General features: G+C 44.5%; 1 protein-coding gene across 13 annotated transcripts in view; it reads left to right on the forward strand.

The window, feature by feature from the left end:
- LOC139584665 (FERM domain-containing protein 4A-like) overlaps window positions 1-14328 on the forward strand; it is a 191323-nt gene extending 176995 nt beyond the window's left edge. For 8 of the 13 annotated variants that reach the window (XM_071416777.1, XM_071416778.1, XM_071416775.1 and 5 more), the window contains exons 19-24: window positions 1601-1838; window positions 1976-2137; window positions 2265-2603; window positions 2719-3290; window positions 3834-3936; window positions 10443-14328. In XM_071416777.1, coding sequence (XP_071272878.1) covers window positions 1601-1838; window positions 1976-2137; window positions 2265-2603; window positions 2719-3290; window positions 3834-3936; window positions 10443-10545 — 1517 coding nt within the window. In that variant the 3' untranslated portion in view covers window positions 10546-14328. Of the gene's footprint in view, window positions 1-1600; window positions 1839-1975; window positions 2138-2264; window positions 2604-2718; window positions 3291-3833; window positions 3937-4497; window positions 4570-10442 lie in introns of all 13 variants that reach the window. The other 5 variants (XM_071416784.1, XM_071416772.1, XM_071416773.1 and 2 more) reach the window with 4 other exon arrangements.
- Window positions 14329-15951: the final 1623 nt, after the last annotated feature.

Genomic DNA, 15951 nt, shown 5'->3' on the forward strand with positions numbered 1-15951 from the left:
ACATTGGGCAGGAGGTTAGGAAGTGCAGCTCAGTTTCCACCTCATTTTGTGGGCAGTGAGCACATAGCCTGTCTTCTCTTGAGAGCCATGTCTGCCTACGGCGGCCTTTCTCAATAGCAAGGCTATGCTCACTGAGTCTGTACATAGTCAAAGCTTTCCTTAAGTTTGGGTCAGTCACAGTGGTCAGGTATTCTGCCACTGTGTACTCTCTGTTTAGGGCCAAATAGCATTCTAGTTTGCTCTGTTTTTTTGTTAATTCTTTCCAATGTGTCAAGTAATTATCTTTTTGTTTTCTCATGATTTGGTTGGGTCTAATTGTGCTGTTGTCCTGGGGCTCTGTGGGGTGTGTTTGTGTTTGTGAACAGAGCCCTAGGACCAGCTTGCTTAGGGGACTCTTCTCCAGGTTCATCTCTCTGTAGGTGATGGCTTTGTTATGGAAGGTTTGGGAATCGCTTCCTTTTAGGTGGTTGTAGAATTTAACGGCTCTTTTCTGGATTTTGATAATTAGTGGGTATCGGCCTAATTCTGCTCTGCATGCATTATTTGGTGTTCTACGTTGTACACGGAGGATATTTTTGCAGAATTCTGCATGCAGAGTCTCAATTTGGTGTTTGTCCCATTTTGTGAAGTCTTGGTTGGTGAGCGGACCCCAGACCTCACAACCATAAAGGGCAATGGGCTCTATGACTGATTCAAGTATTTTTAGCCAGATCCTAATTGGTATGTTGAAATTTATGTTCCTTTTGATGGCATAGAATGCCCTTCTTGCCTTGTCTCTCAGATCGTTCACAGCTTTGTGGAAGTTACCTGTGGCGCTGATGTTTAGACCGAGGTATGTATAGTTTTTTGTGTGCTCTAGGGCAACAGTGTCTAGATGGAATTTGTGGTCCTGGCGACTGGACCTTTTTTGGAACACCATTATTTTGGTCTTACTGAGATTTACTGTCAGGGCCCAGGTCTAACAGAATCTGTGCAGAAGATCTAGGTGCTGCTGTAGGCCCTCCTTGGTTGGTGACAGAAGCACCAGATCATCAGCAAACAGTAGACATTTGACTTCGGATTCTAGTAGGGTGAGGCCGGGTGCTGCAGACTGTTCTAGTGCCCGCGCCAATTCGTTGATATATATGTTGAAGAGGGTGGGGCTTAAGCTGCATCCCTGTCTCACCCCACGACCCTGTGTGAAGAAATGTGTGTGTTTTTTGCCAATTTTAACCGCACACTTGTTGTTTGTGTACATGGATTTTATAATGTCGTATGTTTTACCCCCAACACCACTTTCCATCAATTTGAAAAGCAGACCCTCATGCCAAATTGAGTCGAAGGCTTTTTTGAAATCAACAAAGCATGAGAAGACTTTGCCTTTGTTTTGGTTTGTTTGGTTGTCAATTAGGGTGTGTAGGGTGAATACATGGTCTGTTGTACGGTAATTTGGTAAAATTAATGATTTGTTAATGCAGAGTTTTTTCCCAAGGTTACTGTTGACGCATATTCCACGGTAGTTATTGGGGTCAAATTTGTCTCCACTTTTGTGGATTGGGGTGATCAGTCCTTGGTTCCAAATATACTCACACCTTCCCTCTTTCTCTCTCTCTCTCTTCAGACGACCCCCAGGTGACAGGGACCCCGACCTTCTCTCCGGCAGCATCTCCACAAAAGGGCCTCCCTCCCCGGCCTCCCTCCCACAGCCGGCCCCCTCCTCCCCAGTCCCTAGAAGGCCTTAGGCACCTGCACTACTCTCGCTCCGAATACGACAAGTCCCCCATCAAACCCAAGATGTGGAGCGAGTCCTCGCTGGACGAACCCTACGAGAGGGTAAAAAAACGCTCCTCACACTCCAGGTGAGAGGTCAACTCTGTTGCCATGACGATAGATCTATACTGGGGGCATGGGGCATGTGATAGTTGGTTTAACGATAGTAGAATGATTAGAAAATAGCAATAGTAATGTTAAGTGCTCTCTCTCTCTCCCTGGCCAGTCACAGGCGGTTCCCCAGCTCTGGTACTTGTGGGGAGGCAGGAGGCAGTAACTCTCTGCAGAGTAGCCCCATCAGGAGCCTTCCTCACTGGAGCGCCCAGTCCAGCATGCCCTCTACCCCTGACCTGAGGACCAGGACCCCTCAATATGTACACTCCACCAGGTAACCGCTAGATAACTTTGGAATAACCTTCAGATAACCGCCACACTACGGTCACCTCACTAGGTCAAAGCCTCAACCTTACTGGAAAATCTCTCTCTCTATCTCCATCTCTCCCTCCTTTCACCAGGTCTGTGGACATCAGTCCCACCCGTCTGCACAGTCTGGTTCAGCACTTTAGGAACCGCAGCTCCAGCCTGGAATCTCAGGGCAAGCTTCTGGCCTCTGACCCTGACACACACACTCACACCGACACCCTGGGAGCCCTGGGCAGCCCTGACTTCTTCCTGGCCCCAGGGACACGCAGCTCCAACGGCTCGGACCCGCTGGATGACTGTTCGTCCTGTACTTCCCAGAGCAGCTCAGAACACTACTACCCTGGGGTAGCTCCGGGCTCCAACCCTAACTACTCCACCCTGGGAGAGGACTCCCCCTCCAAAGCCAGGCAGAGACAGAGGCAGAGGCACAGGTTAGTACAGCAGAGCTGGGTGTGTCCAGGGATTTACTTTGGACTTGTTCAGCAATCCTTGGAGGATCTCTGTGACATGTTCTATGTTTAATGTGTATATCCTCTCTCTCTCCAGGTCTGCAGGTCACCTTGGTTCCTCTAACTCTGGCTCCATGCCCAACCTTGCAGCCAAGAACGGATCAGGGGGCGGTGGTACGGGGGGAGCAGGGACTGGGTCAGGGCAGCACGGGGTGTACCTCCACAGCCAGAGCCAGCCCTCGTCCCAGTACCGGATTAAAGAGTACCCCCTGTACGTAGAGGGAAGCCCCAACCCGGTGGTGGTGCGCAGCCTGGAGAGTGACCAGGAGGGCCACTACAGCGTCAAGGCCCAGTTCAAAACCTCCAGCTCCTACACAGCCGGGGGCCTCTACAAGGAGACCTGGGGGGGTGAGGAGGGGGGAGAGGGGAGTGGCAGACTCACCCCGTCCCGCTCCCAGATTGTACGGACTCCCTCACTGGGGCGAGAGGGGGGAGGGGGGGGGAGGGCGGTGGTGTCGGACGAGCTGAGGTGTTGGTACCAGCGCTCATCGGGCAGTCTAAAGGAGAGGAGTCACTGTGGCTCCAATGCGTCAGACAGCGGCTCGTTGCAAGGCACTCTGGGACACGGACGAGGCAACAGGGTGGGGACGCTCGCCAAGGGATCGCCAGGTGGGTGACAACACACCACACACTCATCACCCTCAGCGGGATCGCAACAACACGACTTCCGCTTTTGGATGTTAACAATGTGAACAATGTGAACTCCTCTACCACTTTTTCTGGATTGGTTGAATAGCAGAGACCCTCTCCCGACAGTTTTTTTTTAAATTTTACACCAGCTACATTAGGTTACACAGACATAGTTTATGTTCAAAGCTAAGTTTGGAGTTTTGACTGGGTTTGCTCAGGCAGTGTTAAGGATAGATGTTACATTTCCTATTATTTACATTCAGATTATGAGACTGATGTGCTGCCTACTGCGCCAACAAGGCCTGTGTGTGAAGGAGAGGGGCCTCTGTTAAGGAGAGTGTGCGTAAAGCGATCCCTGAACTAAAGGAGCCTGTTTGTCACAATGGTCACACCCCCACTTTAAGCCCCCTATCTGAGGCATAGCTGGGATTCCGCAGCCCCTGACCACCGACCTTTGTCTTTGTGCGTGTGTGTGTGTATAACTGTGTGTAACTGTGTATAACTGTGTGTCTCTCTGTATAGCAGCTTCCCCTCACAGCCAGAGGAGTGTGACTCCCTCCAGTGAACAGGCTGCCACCCCCATACCCCCCTGCAGCCCACAACACATCCTCAACTGGCAGAGCGGGTAAGATACTCATACACACAACCTATACACACACACACACACAAACTGCACACACACAAACTACATACACATACACACACCAATACATCATTGGCAGATTTTGTTATAACGTGTTTGGGGATGAAGACCAGGCACTCAGGATCCTGCTCCTATTGGGCCTTTAACCCTGGGTTAAAGGGTAAAGGTTAGAAGCTCTGGCTCCTGTATTACAATTCACAGGACATAATCTGCATCCTATCAAAGCATCTTCAGCTCTGCTTCTCTTTATAACCTCTTTTTTACCTCCAACCTACACACACCCTTTGCCCTTCTGCAGCACGGGACTCAGTCTAGCTACTGATCACAGGGCTGTCTTGTCTTCCTAAAGGACTTGGACTTGACGTTGTTCTAACTCTCACCCTCACACTAAATACGCCAGAGTGATTTGTTAACTTCTCTCTCCTCTCTTTCTCTTTCGCTCTTCTCTCTTTTTCCTTCTCATTCCGTCCCTGTTCATCTCTCGCCCTCTCTGTCTGTACTAACCTCTCTGCTGTCTGTCTGTCTGTGTGTTTCCTGGTTTAGCGGTACAGCAGACAGCTCTCCTACTGAAGACGTGTGTCAGTCTCCCCCTCAGCCCAGCTCTGAAGCATAGAGGTACTGTCTGTCTGCCAGGACTCTGCCAGAACACAGACCTAGAAACACAACAGATAGACCAGCGAACAACAGAAAAACAATGTAGAACCATAGACCATAGAACCAATCCTGTGTGAACACGTAGAAACACACCCCATAGAATGAGTCCTGACACAAAGACATAGAAACCTGAACTAGCTAAGGGACGTAGAAATAGATCCGCTTGACTAGATACAGTGCCTTGCAGAAGTATTCACCCCCTTTGGCATTTTTTCTATTTTGTTGCATTACAACCTATAATTTAAATGGATTTTTATTTGGATTTCATGTAATGGACATACACAAAATAGCCCAAATTGGTGAAGTGAAATTAAGAAAATAACGTGTTTCAAAAAATCTAATTAAAATAAAAACGGAAAAGTGGTGCATTCATATGTATTCACCCCTTTGCTATGAAACCCCTAAATAAGATCTGGTGCAACCAATTACCTTCAGAAGTCACATAATGATTTATATAAAGTCCACCTGTGTGCAATCTAAGTGTCACATGATCTGTCACATGATCTCAGCATATATACACCTGTTCTGAAAGGCCCCAGAGTCTGAAACACCACTAAGCAAGGGGCTCCACCAAGCAAGCGGCACCATGAAGACCAAGGAGCGCTCCAAACAGGTCAGGGGCAAAGTTGTGGAGAAGTACAGATCAGGGTTGGGTTATAAAAAAATATCCGAAACTTTGAACATCCCACGGAGCACCATTAAATCCATTATTAAAAAATGGAAAGAATATGGCACCACAACAAATCTGCCAAGAGAGGGCCGCCGACCAAAACTCACGGACCAGGCAAGGAGGGCATTAATTAGAGAGACAACAAAGAGACCAAAGATAACCCTGAAGGAGCTGCAAAGCTCCACAGCAGAGATTGGAGTATCTGTCCATTGGACCACTTTAAGCTGTACACTCCACAGAGCTGGGCTTTACGGAAGAGTGGCCCAAAAAAATAAGCAAACATGTTTGGTGTTCGCCAAAAGGCATGTGGGAGACTCCCCATGTGGGAGACTTCCTCTCTGTTCAGATGAGACTAAAATGTAGCATTTTGGCCATCAAGGAAAACTCTATGTCTGGAGCAAACCCAACACCTCTCATCACCCCGAGAACACCATCCCCACAGTGAAGCATGGTGGTGGCAGCATCATGCTGTGGGGATGTTTTTCATCAACAGGAACTAGGAAACTGGTCAGAATTTAAGGAATGATGGAGGGCGCTAAATACAGGGAAATTCTTGAGGGAAACCTGTTTCAGTCTTCCAGAGATTTGAGACTGGGACGGAGGTTCACCTTCCAGCAGGACAATGATCTGAAGCATACTACTAAAGTAACACTCGAGTGGTTTAAGGGAAAACATTTCATGTCTTGGAATGGCCTAGTCAAAGCCCAGACCTCAATCCAATTGAGAATCTGTGGTATGACTTAAAGATTGCTGTACACCAGCGGAACCCATCCAACTTAAAGGAGCTGGAGCAGTTTTGCCTTGAAGAATGGGCAAAAATCCCAGTGGCTAGATGTGCCAAGCTTATAGAGACATACCCCACGAGACTTGCAGCTGTAATTGCTGCAAAAGTTGGCTCTACAAAGTATTGACTTTGGGGGGGTGAATAGTTATGCACGCTCAAGTTTTCAATGTTTTTGTCTTAATTCTTGTTTGTTCACAATAAAAAATATTTTCCATTTTCAAAGTGGTAGGCATGTTGTGTAAATGAAATGATACAAACCCCCAAAAAATCTATTTTAATTCCAGGTTGTAAGATAGGAAAAATGGCAACAAAATAGGAAAAATGCCAATGGGGGTGAATACTTTCGCAAGCCACTGTATGTAGAAACAGAACCTGAACTAGATCAGTGGTGTAGAAATAGAATCCCTTGTCTAGATTCTAAGTATTGTACCAACTGCTGAGTTGAATAGGGTCTTCCCATTTCTAATCCATTCTAATAGCAGGTTTGGGAATGGTGTCTGTTCTATCTGCTTTGTTTCTATGGCTGTAACTGGACTGCATGTCTGCTGTGTGTGGCTGTCCCTGTTTCTGCCTGTAGCTGCTCTCTACAGTAAACCCTAACCCTCACTACTGTACACTCTTAGAAAAAAAGTCTGTCCACATAGGATAATTATTTTTGGTTCCATATAGAACCCTCTGTGGTAAAAGTAATACCTGGAACCAAAAATGGTTCCTCAAAGGGTTCTCCTATGGGGACAGCTAAAGGACCCTTTAGGTTCTAGATAACACCTTTTTTCTAACAGTGTACTGTAGGGCTGAATCCATTTAGTCAACTGGTCGATTATTTAGTCGACTGAGATTTCTTTAGTCGAGCAGTAGCAACAACAAAAAATGTTTTTAAACATGGTGTACAAGACACCTATCTGATTCGCGTCTGTCTGTGTGCACTGATCCATTGTGGAGGCCGTGGGGATGGCACAGTCCATTACTAAGACATGTGCTTCTGAAATTGTATATGGTGATATTATGTAAGAACAATGGTGAAACACAAATAAAAATAATATTATTTTATAACAAATGTGCTTTCTCCCACATTGAATAGTGGTCACTGTCCGCGGTTCTGAAACACATCAGTGCACTGTTGAATTGGTGCCTTTTCCTAGACCATGTTGCTATGTGCATAATAGCAAAGTTAACCAGCATATTGAGAACAATGCAGCGAAGGCAGCAGCGGAGTTAAGAGACGAGAAAACAGCCCTTGCCTTAATTGCCTAAGAAAATGAGGAGAGAGGAAACCCCAACTTAATTAGGTCTATAATCAACAGCCTGTTAAATGTGCCTGGCTTTATAAAACATCCATATACAGTGTATTCAGCCCCCTTGACTTTTCCCACATGTTGTTATGTTACATCCTTGTTCTAAAATGGATTAAATAGATTTTTTTTCAATCACATAATACCCCATAATGACAAAGGAAAAACAGGTTTTCAGCAATTTTTGCTCATTTATATATATTTTTTTACTGAAATATCAAATGTACATAAGTATTCAGACCTTTTACTCAGTACTTTGTTGAAGCACTTTTGGCAGCCACAAGTTTTCTTGGGTACAAGCTTGGCACACCTGTATTTGGGGAATTTCTCCCGTTCTTCTCTGCAGATCCTCTCAAGCTCTGTCAGGTTGGATGGGGAGCATCGCTGCACAGCTATTTTCAGGTCTCTCCAGAGATGTTCGATCGGGTTCAAGTCCGGGCTCTGGCTAGGCCACTCAAGGACATTCAGAGACTTATCCTGAAGCCACTCCTGCTTTGTCTTGGCTGTGTGCTGAGGGTGGTTGTCCTGTTGGAAGGTAAACCTTCGCCCCAGTCTCCGGTCCTGAACACTCTGGAGCAGGTTTTCATCAAGGAACTCTCTGTACTTTGCTCCGTTCATCTTTCCCTCGATCCTGACTAGTCTCCCAGTCCCTGCCGCTGAAAAACATCCCCACAGCATAATTCTGCCACCACCATGCTTCACCGTAGGGGTGGTGCCAGGTTTCCTCATGTGCAAGTAAAAGGCACATGCAGGCTATCATGTGCCTTTTACTGAGGAGTAAAAGGCACTCTACCATAAAGGCAGGGACTGGGCCATTCTACCATCTGGCCACTCTACCATAAAGGCCTGATTGGTGGAGTGCTGCAGAGATGGTTGTCCTTCTGGAAGGTTCTTCCATCTCCACAGAGGAACTCTGGAGCTTTGTCAGAGTGACCATCCGGTTCTTGGTCACCTCCCTGACCAAGGCCCTTCTCCCCCGATTGCTCAGTTTGGCCGGGCGGCCAGCTCTAGGAAGTGTCTTATTGGTTCCAAACTTCTTCCATTTAAGAATGATAGAGGACCTTCAATGCTGCATAATAATTGTTATCCATTTTAGAATAAGGCTAGAACGTAACAAAATGTGGAAAAAGAGAAGGGGTCTGAATACTTTCCGAATACACTGTATATTTACAGAAATAAGACAGATCCTGCTTTTGTTGCCAGTTTGAATGTTTGTTTAATAACCTACTGGTTCCGTGCACACCTAGCCAATATCACAAATGTGGCTGTTTTTAATCTTTGCTCTGCTGTAATAAAGGCTTTACATATTTTTTACCTTAGACCAGCCTCTGGTATTATTTATAATTATTTAGTGTCTTTTACACTGTTTCAAATTGTCCAACAAAATATATTAATAATAATAACCATCCTTTTCCCTTGATTTCCTTGTTATTGTTATTATTACAATTATTTTTATGTTCATCAATACAATAATAAGTAATGTCGTTATCATTAGTAGGCTTAGTATAGCAGCCTTGTATAACCACCATCGAGCTGTAGGCCTGAGAGTGCATCCTGTTAAGTCTTAATACCATAACTAACTTAGGCCTCTATTTCAATACTTATATAGGATACTGTATCAATCAATCATTCATTAGTTAATGTCATCACACAGCATACGAGTCATTCATGATGTGAAATGCAATCAAGCTTATTAGTTTTAAAAATAAAAAAACAAAGCAACCATTGAATAATTAGCGTAAACAATCAATAGGCCTAAACTGTTCCATTTCATAAATTGCATTCACGAATGAATGCGACTGTTTTAAGTCTTTGCTGTAATAAAGGCTTTACAAAAAAATACAGACTCTCTGGTACACTTATCATTTATTTGTGTTGTTTCAAACAAAAAGTGATATTGTAATCTTAACAGCACTGGTTTGGTACACATAATACGCTTGCTCCTTACTTTCTTTTTCTTGATCTCCAGTATTTTCCATAATTAGTCAAATTTATTCCACACATCTGACTTCTCCTTTACCTCTTGAGCAACCAGTAAACATTCCCCCTTTTCAAGTTTATTAGTCACGTCCACTGCATCCATTATGGTGTTCAGAGTTTGTTATAACCAATTTAATGAAGTGACTATGATATGCTATAGGTCAGGCCCTATTGGTCACGTGCATGCAATGCATACATGTGTCACATAAAGAGACCAAGGGTTAAGGGAATAGGGAATGTTTTTCCTAAACAAATTAGGGATTTCAGTAACATGAACTTTTCAGTCAGAAATGGCTGTAATTATGTTGCAGCTTCAGCAACACGGACAGCGAGATAAACACTGTTGATGTTCTGTGTTGGTCGCTGCAGCAGGAAGGAGAGAGAGACAGTCACACAGTCACTCGCTGTCTTATTTTTTTAGCACAGCGCAGCAAGTCTGAGCCCGGCAGCACAATCAAATCAATTGCGGTCGGACTCCCTCTAGTCATTTGTGTTTCTTAATTATTTAATCAAACAATTCGCTTAAAGCATCAGATAAGCTACGTGCATATAGTTAATTTGATTAAAACAATAGGATGTGTCTATATATGGAAAAATACACGTTTTAATATTTCTACCAATCAAATTGGTCGAAAGAACAGACAACTCTTGGTCGACCATTATATTTTTTAGTCGGGGACAGCCCTAGTGTACTGTATTACCATCTCTGATTGAACTTGAACTTATTCAACTCAATGGCATTTCTCACTGTTGACTTGTTCGTGACGTGTGCTCACATTCTGTCCATCTCAAGGATAGCAAAGCAGCAGCCACAGGGTGTATCCACCATAATACCAGTGTATTCATTATAAAACCATGAAGGGGAGTGATAAATGCGCTCTAGTCACCTAGTGTAGTTTTAGACTGGTACACTAACAGGACGTGTGAGCTGCCATAGAGACAGAGATATAGGAGGATTGAGAGATCAGTTTGAAATGAGGCCGGAAAAGTAAAGGCATCATGGATTGTGCACGTTGTTTTCACAAAAGCTTTAGGTCTAGACAAATGAAGTAACCACCAAACCATCTCCTCTCTCTCTCTTTCTCTCTCTCTCTCTCTCTCTCTGCAGGTCATTCAATGATAGCTGTTTCCTCAGCAGTCCTCTGTGTTCAGAGCTGGCAGATGTCCAGTGGTACGGACACGACAAGGCCAAACCTGGAACCCTGGTCTGACCTACTGACCACCACCCACTGACCCTCAACACTGATCCTTACTGGCACAACCTCCAACATCTCAACTGACCCTTACAGCCCCCACCAACCTCTCCTCCAGTGCTGATTAGATTGGCCTTATCATGGGCAGGAAACCCTCATCCATTCCTCCCTTCATCCATCTTTCCCTTGATCAGTTTCTGTGCATATCGGACTTGGCTGAACTAGGGGTTCTAGGACCGACACGACTATTGCTGTGGAACAGCCAACCATAGCCTCCGATCCTGAACTCTGAGCGTGAACTCTGACCTTTAATCCCTGACCCTGAGTCTGCTCCAGTCTGAGCCCAAGGATAACCAGGAATGGGCAAGGGGGGAGGATGGGTAAGCCCAGACTACACTCAGCCCACCAGGCCCTGACTCATATCTACCCCTGACCCCAGTGTGCTGCCAGTGTGCTCCCATGTGTTTTGGCTCATGTTCTGGACCTGTGTGTGTGTACACTGGATCTGCTAGGTTCATTAATTTCATGTTTTATGTTTTAGTTTATATCTCTCTATCGTTTTCTACAACAACAACAAGAAAATGCTGGAGAGACTCTATTCACCCCTCTTTATGAAAACCTTCAGAATATATTTCACTCTTCAGGAAAACTGCAGAGTGGATTATTGGACAATTCTAGATTATCTGAAAGACTAGACAAACATACAAACATTCCCAAAAATCCTAATCCCAATCCCAACTCCTATCCCACAACCAAAGATCCATCTGGCTGACCAATGGCACCAGTCCCATGGACACACTGGGAAAACTGGTTTATCATACTGGGAGTTACACCCCACAATACTAGGAGTCCTCAAAGGAACTGAAAGACGGATCAATTCTACTGGGATCCTGCTTAGCACGTCTACTGGGATGTCAGTAATCTGAACTGGTAGTGTACAACAGCCAGCCACACTGATCAACTACTGGGATGATCCACACTTCTACTGAGCAGTGAGCTCCTGGACTGGGATGTTTTGCCACTACTGTATACTGGGGGACTGTGGTCAGCTGTACTGGGAGACTATGGACAGACTGGGGGCCCTGCACAGCCAGATCAGAGATAGACGGGGACAGACTGTTAGCCACAGGCCACAGACACTTACTCAAGGTTTGGGCCCTGAAAGGCCAAGCCACAATATGCAAGGAATCTCACTGAAAGCCAATGTCTTGAGTTTGTGATGGGTGAAACTGTAGCTATATGTGTAGCAGTTTTGGGGTTAAGACCACATATAGCTTGGGGTGTTTATTTCCAATCATATCTGCAGGCTTTCAGTGGTTTATTTCATCTGGCTCCACCCCTTCGTTTCACTTCCTGGTGAGAAGTGAAAGCTGATTGGATGCTTAGGACTGTGTGTGCCTCTCACTCCTCTCTCTCTCTGGTGATGGGCGTATGATGTGTAGCTGATCGATCACACAGCTGTAGCGAAGGGCGCACCCCTCCTTCACAGTCGAGCTGCGCATATGATAAGATTGGTGAGATGTTAAACACTTCTCGAGGCGTTGTGATATCTGACTCTCTGCGCAGTCCTCTAGTCCTCTGTTAAAAAATGGGATGCAACCCATGTTTAAGGACCAGTCTGTCTCTGTGACGTCGATCTGTCTGTCCAACTCCACGATTGGTCATTGTCTCAGACACTAGGGTAGTATATTTGAGGGTAAACATTTAGATCAGGCATGAGGCCTGTAAACTCAGTACCAGTGGGTACTCGTTTGTACAGGTCACTATCTCAGGCTATAGTCTCTCCTATCACCAGTCAGAACACACACATCTTGTTTGTGGACACACACTTTTCTCATCAGTGCCATCTATGGTGGTGCTTAAAGTCTGTACAGTAACCCAGCACTGAAAACAGCCACTCACTAAAATTACAAACCATATAACAACAAATCCCATAGGGCCCGGTTCCTAGTCTAGTGGAGGAAGTGGCCGTGTTCGAGAGCATCAAAACTATGATATATCATGGGTAAATTGTGACTGACTGACTGATCTACAAATAATAATAAGTTATTTATGATGCAAGGTGATTTGTAGCTAAGTCAGTCAGCAGTCACCTGCACGGTCGGCCGCAATGTCGAACAAGCCCAGTGTCTGCTATATAGAGAACCTGCTTCCCAGAGCCAAAAGAACATCAGGGAGAGGTATATACACCAATCAGAGCTGGATCTGCTATGTGGGGTGTTGACTATTGTAACTGTGTCAAGTATTCAATCTAAGTGTTGTTACCAGAGCACAACATACACAGTTACACACTATGTATGAAGACTATAGGCCTACTATATACAGAACCAGTTTTCATCTAGTTCTCCTCCTGTCTTTTTGATACATATAAGGGGATTAAAAACATCTGCATAACAACACATGTATGATGTAAGAGTAAATTCAGACTTGATATAAGAGTAACACACACATATCTAGAATATAAATAATGTCACCCCGGCACCAAAAGGGTATTTATATCATTGTGCTTTTATTGTGCCCCGTTCAAGACAACTGGGAACTCGGAAATCTCCGACGTCGGACTTCAGTGCGTTCAAGACAACTGGGAACTCGGGAAAAAAACGAGCTCCAACTGGGAAAAATTGTTTTGGACGGTCATTCGGAATTCCAAGTCGGAAACTCTGGGATCATCCTAAAGCTGCGACTTCTCCAACCTGAAGATCACTGATGTCATGATTTGAACTCGTTTTATTCTGAGTTCCCAGTTGTCTTGAAAGCACCATTACTGTGTAGATAATGTCATCAATGAACTCTGAATTTTGACCTTTGTTTAGTAATGGAGGCCATCACCGTATCCCGCTGTAACACAGCTGTGACTCAAAGAGAACATGTAGATTCCATATAACTCTCGCTTACATAGACCAACTCTTGTCACAAACCAATTCTTAAGCAGGTATTTTAAAGCACACCTTCTGGTTTTCTGCTGGGGAAAAGAAGCCTCTGCCCAACGTTGTTGTAATGCTGTATGTGTGGACAGTGTACAAAACCCCAAACAATTCAAAGAATTGCAGTCCCTCTCTCACATCTGCCTGTGCTTTGTAAAGGCTTATATTCTCCCTTGAATCTTAAAAAAACAAACATCTGAAAACATTGTTTAAATGTTGCACAAAAATCTGAGCCCGTCAAATTAGTTGAACTTGTACCAAGCGGCATGGAGGACTGAATTTCCTTCCGTTTGAACGAGTTTCACGGCCCCCTCCCCAACCCTGCCACACTGCAAAGTCCTGGTAAAAATGCTGTGTCTCTTATGAACTTTGAACTCCTGTTGTTTACCTCTTTAGAACCACTGAGGGACTGCAGTCTGCCATCAGCTAGGCTAAGGCTCATTAGCCTGTCCATTTCCCATGGATGAGACACCTCTCTGCTAGTTCACACCATTCCATGCATGCTCAAAAAAACAAAAATACTACCCTTCTCCACTCACCTTTTCCTCCTAGACAGAGAAGCATTCTGTATCCATGACAACACCCCCAAACCCCCAGTTTGACTTTTGACTCCTGACCCCTCTGACCTTTGAACCCAATGTGGTGATGTGTGCTGTACCCTCTTCTAGGTACCCTATGCCCATACTGTCTGTACTCCATAGAAACAAACATTTTTATAGTTAAAGAATATTAACTCTTTTATCAACCTCTTTCCTGTACGTACTCTACAGATGGGCACTGTAAGCCTAAGTGGGGTTTTTAACATTCACTGTAAGCCTAAGTGGGGTTTTTAACATTCACTGTAAGCCTAAGTGGGGGTTTTAACATTCACTGTAAGCCTAAGTGGGGTTTTAACATTCACTGTAAGCCTAAGTGGGGGTTTTAACATTCACTGTAAGCCTAAGTGGGGGTTTTAACATTCACTGTAAGCCTAAGTGGGGTTTTAACATTCACTGTAAGCCTAAGTGGGGTTTTAACATTCACTGTAAGCCTAAATGGGGGTTTTAACATTCACTGTAAGCCTAAGTGGGGGTTTTAACATTCACTGTAAGCCTAAGTGGGGGTTTTAACATTCACTGTAAGCCTAAGTGGGGGTTTTAACATTCACTGTAAGCCTAAGTGGGGTTTTAACATTCACTGTAAGCCTAAATGGGGGTTTTAACATTCACTGTAAGCCTAAGTGGGGGTTTTAACATTCACTGTAAGCCTAAGTGGGGGTTTTAACATTCACTGTAAGCCTAAGTGGGGGTTTTAACATTCACTGTAAGCCTAAGTGGGGGTTTTAACATTCACTGTAAGCCTAAGTGGGGGTTTTAACATTCACTGTAAGCCTAAGTGGGGGTTTTAACATTCACTGTAAGCCTAAGTGGGGGTTTTAACATTCACTGTAAGCCTAAGTGGGGGTTTTAACATTCACTGTAAGCCTAAGTGGGGGTTTTAACATTCACTGTAAGCCTAAGTGGGGGTTTTAACATTCACTGTAAGCCTAAGTGGGGGTTTTAACATTCACTGTAAGCCTAAGTGGGGGTTTTAACATTCACTGTAAGCCTAAGTGGGGGTTTTAACATTCACTGTAAGCCTAAGTGGGGGTTTTAACATTCACTGTAAGCCTAAGTGGGGGTTTTAACATTCACTGTAAGCCTAAGTGGGGGTTTTAACATTCACTGTAAGCCTAAGTGGGGGTTTTAACATTCACTGTAAGCCTAAGTGGGGGTTTTAACATTCACTGTAAGCCTAAGTGGGGGTTTTAACATTCACTGTAAGCCTAAGTGGGGGTTTTAACATTCACTGTAAGCCTAAGTGGGGGTTTTAACATTCACTGTAAGCCTAAATGGGGGTTTTAACATTCACTGTAAGCCTAAGTGGGGTTTTAACATTCACTGTAAGCCTAAGTGGGGTTTTTAACATTCACTGTAAGCCTAAGTGGGGGTTTTAACATTCACTGTAAGCCTAAGTGGGGGTTTTAACATTCACTGTAAGCCTAAGTGGGGGTTTTAACATTCACTGTAAGCCTAAGTGGGGGTTTTAACATTCACTGTAAGCCTAAGTGGGGTTTTAACATTCACTGTAAGCCTAAGTGGGGGTTTTAACATTCACTGTAAGCCTAAATGGGGTTTTAACATTCACTGTAAGCCTAAGTGGGGGTTTTAACATTCACTGTAAGCCTAAGTGGGGTTTTAACATTCACTGTAAGCCTAAGTGGGGTTTTTAACATTCACTGTAAGCCTAAGTGGGGGTTTTAACATTCACTGTAAGCCTAAGTGGGGTTTTTAACATTCACTGTAAGCCTAAGTGGGGGTTTTAACATTCACTGTAAGCCTAAGTGGGGGTTTTAACATTCACTGTAAGCCTAAGTGGGGTTTTTAACATTCACTGTAAGCCTAAGTGGGGGTTTTAACATTCACTGTAAGCCTAAGTGGGGTTTTAACATTCACTGTAAGCCTAAGTGGGGGTTTTAACA

Source organism: Salvelinus alpinus, chromosome 9 (assembly GCF_045679555.1).
Source record: "Salvelinus alpinus chromosome 9, SLU_Salpinus.1, whole genome shotgun sequence".
In the NCBI taxonomy this organism is placed as follows: Eukaryota; Metazoa; Chordata; class Actinopteri; order Salmoniformes; family Salmonidae; genus Salvelinus; species Salvelinus alpinus.